This window comes from Trachinotus anak, unplaced genomic scaffold (assembly GCF_046630095.1).
Source record: "Trachinotus anak isolate AG129_WGS33_773 ecotype Australia unplaced genomic scaffold, CSIRO_AGI_Tana_v1 ptg000028l, whole genome shotgun sequence".
Lineage (NCBI taxonomy): Eukaryota > Metazoa > Chordata > Actinopteri > Carangiformes > Carangidae > Trachinotus > Trachinotus anak.
The window spans coordinates 11,957,750-11,971,720 of NW_027273879.1; the positions used below are offsets into that span (position 1 = coordinate 11,957,750).

General features: G+C 40.0%; 1 protein-coding gene across 4 annotated transcripts in view; it reads right to left on the bottom strand.

Moving 5' to 3' along the window:
* Positions 1 to 1,304: 1,304 nt before the first annotated feature.
* strbp (spermatid perinuclear RNA binding protein) overlaps positions 1,305 to 13,971 on the bottom strand; it is an 85,169-nt gene continuing 72,502 nt past the window's right edge. For 3 of the 4 annotated variants that reach the window (XM_071465855.1, XM_071465853.1, XM_071465854.1), the window contains 3 exons: positions 13,800 to 13,929; positions 13,057 to 13,110; positions 1,305 to 7,564 (listed from right to left, as the gene is read on the bottom strand). In XM_071465855.1, the coding sequence (XP_071321956.1) occupies positions 7,470 to 7,564; positions 13,057 to 13,110; positions 13,800 to 13,929 (279 nt within the window). In that variant the 3' untranslated portion in view covers positions 1,305 to 7,469. Of the gene's footprint in view, positions 7,565 to 9,582; positions 10,096 to 13,056; positions 13,111 to 13,799; positions 13,930 to 13,971 lie in introns of those variants that run through there. The other variant, XM_071465856.1, reaches the window with a different exon arrangement.

The following is a 13,971-nucleotide window of genomic DNA, read 5'->3' on the forward strand; positions in this document are numbered from 1 at the left end:
TTGCACAAACACACTCTGATTACTTTCCAGGATGATTGGCGGCCATGGCTGTGTGCTGGTGGTGCTGACTGCTGGAGATGTCACCGGATACTTGGACTCAGTCGTCAGCAGAGCTGCTTTAAAGACGATTGACAGCTCGTACTGCTGAACTGCCATGTGCTGAAATTCTTCTTACACAAACTTGCCAATTATCGCCCATAACCTTGATGCTACAATCATAATATGACATAATGACAAAACTATTATCACTGCTGAGTGTCAGAATGTGGCCCTAACTATGTGGAACTATATGGTGGACCTGTTATAAAATTTGCCCATGTGTCATTGGAAACCAAACCCAAATATTGTGCTCAGAATGACATTTGAGAATGGTGCACCCCAAAGTAAATAACACAGTAACATGGCATCAGTGGTGACTATGAGTCATATAAAATCAGGGGAATCATTTGGTGAGAGTCCAAATCTGCATTGTTATAGTTTTATAAAGGGTGGGTTTGAAGTTTTTGGATAGTATCTCTAATGAAGACTTCTATACTGATAATAATTAATTCGTAAATTCTTCCTGCATTTCCACATTTTCACATTTTCCACATTTCATATATATCATTGTATTATTTATCATATATTTGAATATGTCAAGTCAAGTCAGAATTTATTTATAAAGTGCCAAATCACAACAGAAATGATCTCAGGGCACTCTTTATAATATTGATTACAGATACAAGAATTTCCAATTCCCAATATGCCATACAATTCTTTTTTAGTCACAGTAGCAGTGGGGCTCTTGGTAAGATTGTGTCATTTTGTACAAACATTCATGGTCCTCAGATGATGCATCCGACTGACCTTTCCCCTTGCACTCATTTTACTTGTCTTACTTTTTTGATCTAATTTCTGTTTTTTTTTTGTTTTTTTTTGCTGTGTCCTCTCTGTGTTTCCTCTTAAACCATGAAATGTAACATATTATTTATTATCTTCACTTTTTTTTTTTTACTAGATTTAAATACAAATGTTTAAAAAGGAAGAGGGATGTCTATTCTTAAATCCTATATGGTGTAATTTCCTTCTTGTTCACATTGTGATGGCACTAACCAGTTATTTTTTTAACATGTCCTGTGGTGTAATGTTGAAATAAAGTGAAAGTGAAATAAAGTTATAATTTAGTTAACATATTCTACTTACTCAGTTTTTTCCACAATTTACCAAAAGCTTAAGTCTGTATTTATCAAAAGTTCAATTACTCACCAGTCACTCCATCAGTTTCAGTTTTCAGACATGATTAAAAAAATACTCACATTCAGAGATTCAGCACTTTCTCAGTTTTATTTTCAGTTCATTAAGCATAGATTATGTCAAGAACAGTGACAACCACAGATCATCACTGCGGTGAATGTTGCTTCTAATTAAAAACAATCAATAAAGCGACTTCCAAATGATCCCCTCCTTCACTGACGGTGGCCTCTGTTCAGCACGGCCTGCGGGACTCCCACTGTTACATTCCACAAAATTTACTCTGATAATTTAATGGATCAAATAGCGACTGTGGACAAACAACGCTTCATAATTTCATAGGCAGCATCATAAAAGAGCTTCTTTTCATCCCCTTGTCAAAAATTAAATTAAAAAAATAATATTTACAGGAAAAACGAAAGACTTGTCACTCGATAGTTTCTGTCAAAACATCTTAAATAAAAACTGAAAAAGGAGGGGGAAAAATTATGAATCCTAACAGTGTGGATGCGCCCAAAACAACTCTCACAAACAAGTAGTTCAAAAGTATATAGATGTATATATATGTATGTATCCATATATATTCTGTATATATGCTTCTCTACAAAAAAGCAAGTTTACTCTTTCTATGAGTAAATACATTCTACTCTACAATCACTATAACAACAGCGTACATTCCCAACCAAAATGCTTTGATCGTTTATCAGGAGGATATTGGACTTAAACAATCAGTTGACCATGACCAGGAAGTATGCAACATGCTCAGTGTGACTATATGTGTTTGTGTGTGTGTGTGTGTGTGTGTGTGACCATATGGGTGTAAAATAGCTTCCCATCCCCTCCTGTTCATGTGCGTCTCAGACATACACACAAACACACACGCCCCTCTCGACACACATGCACACACACCCAGAGAAAATGATCTGTTCAGCAGTTAGTCTGGTTAACTTTGTCTCAGCGGCTGAAACGTGATCCCGGATCTATTTCTGCTGCTCTGCAGAGTTCAGAGTGACTTGCGGATGGACTTTCCGGCTCTTGGTGCAGCTCTTCTCCCTCTTGCTTCCAGACAAATTTTGCCCGACTTAAACCCCAACTTTCTCTGCTAATGCAAGAATGAGCAAGACGCGGTTTTCCTTCGGAGGTTGGATTTACACACAGGAGAGCTGGTTTGTTTTTTGAACCTGGCATTTCATAACTGTCTAGACGGAGAATATCAGATCACATACTTCTCACTTCTGAGACTGCTGGGATGATCAGATTTATGCAACAAAGGCTTCAGAGCCTTTGGTGTCTGGTTAAATCCCATCCTGCAGAACAAACCGTAAACCGTTTCCCAAAAGCATCTCTACATCCTTTGCTTTCCTTTTTGACCTTTGACCAGGCAAGAAGATAAAGAGGTGCCTTTTGGGAAAGCGAGCTTGCATGGTCTCCAAATAGTAAGTCCAAAAACCTGACGTTACCTGGCAACGAGTGCACTCAGAGCTCTTACGTACCGCAGCATCTCAACGTGCAAAGCCCCTGTATTTGGTGCTAAAAAGGTTTTTTGATGACAGCACTCCTCCCTCTTTTCTCCTGACGGCAAAGCTCAAGTTGTTCACATAAAACTGCTGTTTCTCCAGCAAAGCAAAGTTAAAAGTAAAACCCATTATGTACAGTGCTACAGACAGCCCATTATAAAGCACCAAGATAATAAATGGGGTAGATGGGGGTGTGTTTTTCTTACATGGCTCAATTCCTAAAGTACAAACAAGGCCTAACCACTTGTGTGACTTTCACTACATACAGTACAATCATATGTGTGATATGCAAACCACGGAGCAAAGAACGTCATGCGGTCTCAATGTGCTCAGCTGTTATTGACGGCGAATGCTGATATATATACATATATGATTACATGTGTGCTTGCAAGTGTGTATTTGTCCATTTGCATATACATGTGTGTGTCAGGTAGCCCTGAGAAGGATGTGTGGGTGCATTGCTTGTGTGTGTGTGTGTTTTTGTGCTTCTTAGATTACAGGTGTAGTTGTTGTTGAACGCCCACCGAGAGGCAGTGTTTGTAAAGCCGTGGGGTGCACAGAGGGATGTGTGTTAGTGTGTGTATGTGTGGACTATGGCTGCCATGGTCTCCCCTTGGAGACATTTTCTGGCAAACACTGGAGCAAGAACAACATCCAACAGAAAACTCTGTGGGACTCAAGTCCAACACAAACATCCATTACTCTCTAGAAAAGTCATCCACATGGACGTTACTGTCCAAGCTTGCAAACGCAGCTACTGTGAGTGTGTTTCTTTAGGACAAACCTGTCACAGGAATGTTTTCTATTCTGAGACATTTCATAGTGGAGTATGGCTGGTGTTGTCTTCTTCAAGGTGGTGCTACAGTATGGGAAACACAGCTGCAAGAATGATATTTGAGAGTGATATTTTTGTCTTTTCCCTGCAATAATCTCTATTAGACCAAAAACTACTTGGATATTTGGAATATATATTTTACATTTAACATCAGACTGAAAACATGGGGCTTTTTTTCCCCCTCATGTCTCACTGTAAACTCTAACAAGAAACACACATCTGGGACCTCCCCAGTAAATTAACACCATCTATGACTGCGGACCAGCCTGTACAGTCCCACCAGACCGCTTGTGCCAGTTTTAGACCGACTGCGTCTCCATGAGCTCTCACTCTGCCACCTTTCCTCTGAACGCGGTTGTCCAGCCAACAGACCAAGAGGACAGGGTCAGTAGTCAGGGTGACTTCTCGTGCGTCTCTGCTCAGTCTAAGGGGAAATGAAAAGGTTGCTCACTGAAGTATAGCTGTCTGCCTTATTAATGTGGGCCATCTGGAGAGAGAGGACAGGGGCACGGAGAGAGCACGAGAGAACGAGAGAGAGAGAGACGGAGAAAGGGCAGAGGGGAAATCAGGAGAAATTCTTAGCTGATAGAAAAGGTCTGTTTCCACACAGTGAAGCTCGGAGCTTATTCACCTGCATGTGAATTCCACATGAGGATGAAAAATCCGGGCAAAGCAGCTATCTCTCAGCTGCTTGTTCAAGACTTTTAGAGATGAGACAACTTCGTTTTCTCTGTGATCTGATGGAAAACCACAGTAAAAAGCTTAGAATACATCTATCGTCATTAAACATGGAGGTGATTTTTTAAGAAGCAGGATCTAGTTTCTACACGACAGCTTAGTATTTTAATGCTGCTGCATGTCAGAGAAGTAAGATGATCTTAGCACTAATTTATTCTTGCGAATTCCAGCCAGATCTATTTCACATACTCTATGTAAACAGAGATCAGCAGATAAAACATCTATTAAGTTTTGATTTCCAGGACACTGAAGTGGCAGCTTCCGAGCCATTACAAGTTTTGATCGGTGACATTTCTATGACTGTATAATACAGATTTTATATACATGTTCCTCCAGGACTATAACCAGTCACACCAGTTGCTGAAGCTGAGGAACCAGCTGTTCAAACACAGGTGATCAAGAGCTTGTGTGCTTGACCTCAGAGGCAAAGCAAAAACTGTGAAGGAAGTACAGTTTATCTCCAATCTGTCACAGATTAGTGTCACAATTTTATTGTATCTTCACTAAGTGACAAACTTTTCACTGTCAGCTCAGCAGTGTCTCAAAATCTGACTCCAACTTAACTTGAAAAATTGGTTCCTTAATGAGTCTACTGTCTATTTCTCAGACAACATTTTCGTCGAATCAAAGCTGGCACAGATGTAGGCGAGCAAGCTGGCGCCCAGATCAAGGCGAGCGTGAGGAGAATCAAAGCCTTTTGATGCACATTCTGTTCGATTTTGCCTCTGCTGACTGACATATTGTCTCTATTAAAGGCTAAAAATAAAAAATGGCCGAGCTTTCAAAAGCATGTAAGCGCCACAGAAATTCACCAACCTCTCAGGGAGTGCTGTGTGTACACTGAGACTGTCCTGGAAGTTCATGCAGTGCTGAGACACCTGTTCAGTTCATACTACAAATAACATACTACATGAATAAAGCACATTAGAGTTTAATGGAATATCTCATTTCTGAGTCTAATAACTGCCTATGTAGATTCAGTATGTGCTATAGCAGAGCTAAGCTCAAAAGACTAACACTATACAACTATACCATTATAACCAACAAAATTCTGCTCTCTCTCATACAACCATCATGCAACCTTTTCACCAGCACTGTGTCTAATAGCTACCAGGGCAGACACATATATTTTTATACAAGATGTTTCGATCTCAGAAGCTAATTTCACTTTGTCAAATATGGGCCTTAATGAAGACGTTAATGAGAATCACTGTTCCATGAAGAGCATATTAAAGCCCATGAAAACAAATTTTCTCAATCATCTTCCTTCTCTAAGTGATTCCATCATCACCGAATGCTGGAAGAGCTTTTCTCACTAGTGTCAGTTGAGCGAGGTTGAGCTGGAAAGAGGTGGTGTCACAACAAATGCACCAATCAGGATTTAGCAACACTGATCAACCCATCGAAACATATTAGCTGAGTGTTAAACTCTTATAACTAAATAATACCGGGCAAATTTTTTTTTCTGCCAAATTTGTTCCTTATTTGGTTATGAAAATGTAATATCATTTTATTTAATTTGAAAGCAACTTATCTTAATTGACAGATATCTTAGCCTCAGTCGTTCACAGCCATGGTTGATGAAACTTCCTCTGTCTAGCTTACGTCTACCCAGGCTTCCTGTGATGCTCAAATCTTCTGGCTTCAGTGACTGGCAAAGGCAAAACCACCAATCCAGGCTTCTAAACATCCCTTCAGGTGACGTCAAACACTGAAATGTGCCTACCCCCATGAATGAACCCTAAAATCCCGCTATATCAACACGGGAGAGATGATGATGATGGTGATGTACAGGCAGGAGCACATCAGTCCAACCCAGTCTTTAATTAGTAAGCCACTAGTTTGTGCTGTGTCTTTCCCATCGTGTAACAAGGCCCCTTATCAAAGGTGTTTCTGCCATCAGCAGCATCACTTCCATACAGTGTGAATTTGCCATAGGAGGGTGGAGGGAAGGGTGTGTGTGAATGTGTGTGTTTGAAGAAAGGAGGAGCGGTAAGCGGTGCCCGTGAGCTGTGCTTTCGGTCCCTAAGGCGAGCGGGACAGAGCTGTGTGTTGATGGGTGACTCCGTTAAGGTGTTAATGACTCGAGGGAGGAGCGCGTACATCAAAGTATACACATATTATACACATACAATATTTGTAACAACAGTATTCCCTGCCAGTAGTGAGACTATAGAAAATGTGCTTTCTGACAGGTAAAGTGTGTGTATATGTGTGTGTGTGATTAGGTTATGAGTGTGTTCAGTAGTGAGCACCTCTTTGTCCAGGCCATGTAAACAAACCTTGGGCAGCAGAAAGCGTGCTCAGAAAGGCTCAGAAAGACATCAAAGATAGAGGAGGAAAGGAGAGGAAGGAAAGGAAAGGAAAGAAGGAAGCATTGTTATTCTAACAGCACAGGTTAATAGGAATACCAAAGATAATATTGCATCTCCTAGAACTAGCTTCAATTGCTCAGTGTATATAAAATTGGAAGAAAGCTATACTGTGATATTAGTTACATTTCACTTTATAATTCTAAAATAATTTATACCAACAATAGTTATATTTTATAGAGTATTTACATAAATACATCATCATATAGTAATATTATTGTCAACACATCATTATAGAAACATACACCATACATATGTGTATATAGTCACGTTATAGCCACACGTACATACACACACAATGAATATACAATCAAAATGAACTATTGCAATGCTGTGTTGGGTAAAACTCCATCGAACATTCACATCTTCTCAAGTAAGTATAAGCTCGAAGAAAGGAGTTCAGATGTATTGCTATATGAAAGACCAACGTTCAGCCCAGCCTCACACAGTCGCAGCTGAACGTTTCTCGTAAAATCCGAGTATTGCTTATTGTAAAGTTGCTCTCCTCTGATGTGATAATCTGGATGGAGAGAAGAGAAAACAGAGAGAGGAGCTTTGAGCCTCTCGGTCAGTAGGTCAGACAGTTCTGCTGCTGTTGTCAGGGAGAGAGTTGTTTTTTTTTTTTTTTTTTTTTTTTTTCCAGCGGACTGATCAAACCAAACAGCTGTGGATATCAGCTGGGGTAGAAAGGCAGCCCACTCAGGCGGGACAGAAAAACAGGTGGGCATGTGAGCAGCCAGGTTAGGTGTGAAGAGAGTATCCAACAACCTGCTGCCTCTAGAAGTCAGAGAAGAGATCCTGGGGACCCAGATGAATGATAAAAGGAGCGATGGTCCGCGGCTGGTAGAAGGGATTGTCAATGAAAAGTCCACCTGCAGTGAGATGAAGAAAAGAGAAAGAGAGCAGCAGTAATTACTTTATGAACAGATCTGGAAATCTACTGACAAAATATGAGGCCGTTATACATAAAGTATTCTTCACGTCTTTGACAATATGAATTTGATAGGTTAAAAAAAAAAAACATCCAATGATGTTTTTTAGGACATGGTTACTGTAAATCCACATGAAGGACATGTGGGACTTGTTTTAACCTGAGGGTGGCATTAATAACATTAAACTGCATATAACTGCCTATATAGCAGTGAAGCCTAGTTTACATTAGGAATGGGTGGACATTTTGGGAAATGAACTTATTTACTGTCTTGCTGTGAGGTAGACGAGATAATCGATGCTGCTATCATATGTATACAGTAAATATGAAGCTACAGCCATAGCTTAGCTTAGCATAAAGACTGAAGGCAGGAGGAAACAGCTAGCCTGGTTCTGCTCAAAAGAAACAAAATCCACATGGATATAACTAGTTAACTGTTCCCCCCTGCTTTCAGTTTTTATGCTAAGCTAAGCTAAATGGCTGCTGGCTGTAGCCAAAATAGCCTATTCCTTTATGCTAATAAACACCAAGTAAGAGCTGTAAGAGTGATTTAAATATTTGCAGTGGTTGTAGGATGCTAACCACGAATACATAAAGACTGAAAATGAAAACAAACACAGGTAAAGCAGTTTTGAAAGCAAATACTCTCTGTGGGGCTTTGGCTCTCTGTGCACTAAAAAAATAATTTAACCTCAAACCAAAGTGTGAAAGAAAAAAATACACATAATGCAGCAGCTGGAAATAATCTTCAATTGTGTAAGATTGAAATAAGCTCTTGATGTGTAAGACAAATATCTGTTTTAAGGTTGTATAACAACTCAATGGAGCTCAACCAACCATTGGACAAGATACTGGGTCCTCTCATCCAATGGCTGCGCCTCATAGCTGTAACCATGGAGACGTCGTCTGGGGTTATCTCTCGCTGGCTGGATGACCAAGACGTGGTGAAGGGCCAGCTTAACTCTGTCTTGACAGGCACTGACCATTGACCTTTGGTAAGTTGACAGAATAAACTGAAGTATCTCCTCTATTGCACTTCATTTAGCCGGGCTCCTCTTTTTATTTTTCTTAATTTCTCAATCATGTTATCAATTTAATCACTTAAATCAATCTTTTTTTTTTTTTTACCTGCAACATTAGGTAATTCTTGTGATGAAATTTTAAACCTTTACTTGAAATTTGAAATAGTAATAAAGGGGTCATGTTTCAGTGGGTCATTTGGTGCTGGTCCTGACTGAGCAAAAACGTGCAAAAACAAATACAGCAATGACATGGACATAATGAAACAATAACATAAAACACACTGAAAGTGAAGTTTGAATTTATGGGGGTCCCTTATTGCTTCTTTTAAGTGACGATCATATGCACAAGTCAAATAAGTTAAGAAAAAAATAGGTAGATTTAGATGTAGTCTGTTTAGAGGTAATATGTTTCTTCTTTAATAAATTCAGCTTAAACATTACATGCTCCAAATTGTTGCTGAAAAAAGGCTGCAGTTGGCTCATGTGACGACATATAAAGGCTGTCCGTATCTACTGTAGGTGATAGCTCTGGCAAATCTGCCAAATATTAATCCACATAAGGTAATGAGATCGTGCAGCTGAATGCAAGATGTCGGATCTAAGCAGAGCTTTCTAAATTCATCCTTTGTCTTCTAGCCTTTCTCTCTGAATATCTATAAGCTGAGGGTCAAAGGGATGTAACGAGAGGCGGTGAGGAACGTGGAAAGCTTGAAATTCAATCAGTGGGAATGTGAGGGTGGAATATTAAAGCTCCATGTTCAAATGTTAGTTTAGGTCACAGGATTGTGCACCGGTTTAAACAGTGAGTAAATCTTTCCACACGTTATAACTGTTCTAAAAAGGCCAAATCCACAAATCCAAAACAATTCAACCAAACGAAAAGGTGCTACTGCTATATCAGCTGAAAGCCTTTAAATCAGATATACACCAGGCAGTGTTCAGCTTTTATAGGAGATAAACTTTATTCATTTTTCAACATTATTTATTCCTATACATCCTTCACACAGCTCACATTATTATTTTTACAAAGAATGTGTGTGTTGTGTGTGTCATATTGCAAAGGCTATCCTCCTCCGAGCAAAGAATAAGCACAATAACAAAAGAAGAATGAGGTAACAATTCACAGTACAAATCCTTCAAGTTTTTGCTTATTTCTTAAGAACTTAAACCTGCAGTAAATTTTTTTCATATTCATAAAAGCTTTTGGAAAAAGTAAAACAAAGCAAAAAAGCGCTTTTACAAATCTTCAGCTCAAGTCCTCTCCCCATGATATTGTAGAAAAAACAAAAAACAAACAAATAAACAAACAAAAAAAAAAACAGACTGCATTTCCCTTCTAGAAAAAGGTGCGTTTGGTATGTATGTCTCCTGTGCTAAAAGAAGTGGTAGTGGGGGACGGGGTAGGCGGGCACTTTCATGACAGGCAACAGAAGCATTCTCTTGGGCAAACCTAGAGGGGAGACATGAGAAGAGCACAGCTCTGCATGAGTCCAGGGCAACAAATAACCAAGTGTTTGTATGCTCACTACACTACACACTATGCTACAAGTACGTCCAACAAACAGCCCTTGTGCTAAACAAACAGGGGTCGCAAAGAGAGGGGGTGTGTCAGTGTGTGAGGAGGAGTGTTTATAGTCGTGGTCATGGCCTTCATCAGCGGTTAGAGAAACTGAGAAGGAGAAAGATTCAAAGTTAAAGAGAAGAAAACAAACAGATTAATTTTAGTTTATTACAACTTGGGTCGTATTTTAGTCATTTTAGTTTGTTTTCTGTTGGTTATGAAAACAGTGAACTCATCTGGTCAGTTGCTGAGACCTAATTACACAGCGACATTAATGCAACAAGTCTGAAGGGGCAAGAATCACAAACAGGTCGACAATCAGACAAGTTGCAAACAAGCCAACTTTATGTAACATTTCTTTGGAGATAAATGTGACTAAACTAAAACTAACATTTTATAAACCAGTAATAATCCTATATTGCACAGGAAAACGAATGTGGACACAGTATAAGGTATGGTATATTGTTTGACTTAGTTTTTTCTGTCAAACCAGTTTCGCTAATTTGAGGTTTTGTTCTTTTCAGTGAACAGATCTCAGATCTCATTCTCAGATCTCAGCTCTTAACCTGAGAATGATGGAAAAAAAATGCTAATTAAAGCCCAATTTGTAATGAAGTAGAGTAATCCTTTCAGAGAGGATCGAGCAAGAGAAGTTGCTGTTTCTGCTGTCCTGTACAGTAAATTAGGCATTATGGAAAAGCTTTGGGAATAATGTTTTGTCATAAACTGTTCTATGTTGTGTGATTATAATGTTCTGCGTTCTACGATGCAATATTCTGTGTTTCTAGTGCACACAGCAGCTTTCCTCAATGTGTTCTTAGTGTATGGCAACAAGAAATCTCAAAGCAGCTATGGGCCCCAGAGCTCAGGAAAAAAAAAAAAAAAAAAGAGGCTGACTCTAATAACTTTAAACACATTTGGATATACCAGTAAAAGTCAGTGAAAGTAGATTGGATATTGACAATGTAGTCAGTGTATTGAATTGCAACTGACAATCCAAGACTCATATTGATCCTCCTCCATGTCTGCAGCTCTTCATTAAAATTCAACAGTGTGCTAAACTAAAAATTTTGATTTCCATGTAAACAGCAGGTATATATAATATAAGTTTGTATTTTTGGTGTATTGCCTCAAATATTTGAGTTACATGATGAGAACAACCGAGACAAAAACTACAACAGGAACCACCACACTTCATTCAAGAGGCTAACTACTAAGTATAAATGCCTTGGTATAATCCCTGCCTTCGTGTCTATCTTTTCTCTTGTCATGGTCAGCTGGACTCACAAAGATCACCCACCAGGATATGTGACATGCTGATGAGTAATGGCGCAGAGATGCACAGTGTATGATTTATGCTTCATCCACCCCCAGATACAGGAAATTTAATCACATATTTATCAAAGTCTTGTCACTGGCAGTCATGAGGCAATCTATTGAATGGCTTTTCAGTTGTTTTGAATGTCAAGGCCATTGATAAAATAAGTAAAAATTTTGAATGAGAAGAATAACACTGAAATTTGCTAGTTGGATGTGGACAGCACCTCCTTACGGAATTGTGAGTGTTTCAGTGAGTGTGGCAGTCACAGTAATGAGGGAATAGTGTGTGGATGCCAGGGACTGAAATGAAACACCCCGAACGTACGCAGAGCTCCAGCTCTCATAAACACACAAACTAAGGTGTGCTTAATATTCGGAGCTGCTGGGTTCTCTCCGGGGGGGGGGGGCTGGAGCCTCAGACCAGTTTCTCCCAGCACACAAGACCCATTCAAACTCCAAGCTGTAGGATGGACAGAGGGGCGTCCCAATGCTACATGTGTACACACTACACAAGGCTCAGTCTGTTGAGGTCAATGTGACTGTGTTTGACAGAGGGATGTATGCAGTGAATTTTGCACCAATACCAATAATGTTAAAGGTCAAGCACTAGTATAGATTTTAGCCTAAAAGTGTCTTTAATCCCTGTGTGTGTGTGTGTGTGTGTGTGTGTGTGTGTGTGTGTGTGTGTGTGTGTGTGTGTGTGTGTGTGTGTGAGTGAGTGAGTGAGAGAGACAGACAGAGAGAGAGAGTGAACGCAGTCACCCCTTTCAGCAGTGAGGACATGGAAACCCCTAAGCAGCAGTAACATGACAGGAGCAGTGCTGCAGTGCTGAAGCTACCCCGCTGCCCTGTCTTAAATAACAGCAGCGGGGCGCAAAGTGAGGAACTCACACTATGCCTTCTGCTAATCTGAACAGATATGAGAATGATGGCAGCACAGACTGTGTGTCCGAGTTAATAAAAGTCCAGGGAAGATTTATTATTGAGTTAGATTTGACTGTCCCATTGTGCAGTTATCTACTATTTTCAATTCTAGATAGTATGTATGGAAAAGACTGTGTGTGTCATAATCACAATCAGTTTCTGGGAATTTTGATATGGGTAGCTCTTTAGTAACAGAGTAGTGGTCCAACCATAACAGATGAGGGTATGAGTGGCAATGGGCAGATTAAGGAACAACTGGTTAACACACATTTAGCCAAAGCACAGACAGATTTGCTTGAAGACAATTTAAGCTTTGTTTAATTATGACTGAAATTCAATGCCAAACCCTAAAAAGTGGATTAGAGTGGGATTAGATTTTAAAGTGATTTTGAGAAAAGTGGAGAAATTGGAGCCAAAAAGGAAGTGGAGAAGAAGGTTGGAGGTGTAACTTAAACCTACTAAAGAATGATTCATTTACCTACTGATGGTTAGCAGTTATGGTAGGTTGAGGGTGAGAATGTGGCAGAAGGGAGGAGAAGGTTACAGATGGTAGTAGGAGGGTGAAAGGATGACGAGTGGACAGGAAAACAAACAAGAAGCACGTACCGTATGCAGGAGCAGCTGCTGCAGCAGGGCTGTAGCCATACGGTGTCCCAAAGCCTGTGGGGAGGGGGTTACAGGGTCTAATTCAGTTGTGCACTTGTTTAATTCCAGGCTGCACTTTTCAACAGTAAGTTTAGATGAGTGTTTTGGCCTCAATTCTAGCAGACAGCTGTGGACTCTGGGTAATGGACCTGAGTGGAAGCTGCACTCTTTCCTAACAAGATCAACATGAGTCTGAGTCATATTGTAGGGTCATACATTAGTGGACCTTTGGCACAAGATGAAAGTAAATCTCAAAATAATCAGTGGGCAGTTTTGCTGCATGATCCTCTGACAACATTGTTTATCACTGAGCTCTAAAACAGACATTAACTACTGTCCTCTGTACTGTAGGCTGCTGTAGGGTATTTCTGCAAGCCTGTGATGTTTCCCATACAACTGCAGGGAAGAATTATGTTTACTGGGCGAGCAGGCAGCCTAAAGCAGGAGAAAATGTCAGTACTGTAAAGTTAACAGTAAAAGAAAATGCCAACTCTACACAAACCACCATGTCAAGTCTGAAAAAAAGAAGACTTTATTTTTCTTTGTCATAGGGTATGTATTATGGCACAATACATCAAATTAAAGTAATAATCAGCTGTTTTAATTTGGTGTTTGTTTGCTCATATCTAATGCATATGTATTTTTGCACTTGAAAAAGTAACATTTATAATAACACATGCACTACATGACAATCCTCTCACTACCTGGCGTGACGTATCCAGGTGCAGCTGCACTGACGAAGGCTCCTCTTGCGAGGGCTGCTCTTCCTCTTCCTCTGGCTACCTGAGCTGCTACTGCTGAGGCTGCCGCCGCCGCCGCCAGGGCTCCTTTAGTCTGCACACAGACATGCAGCAGATACTATATGTGAGTGGGTTT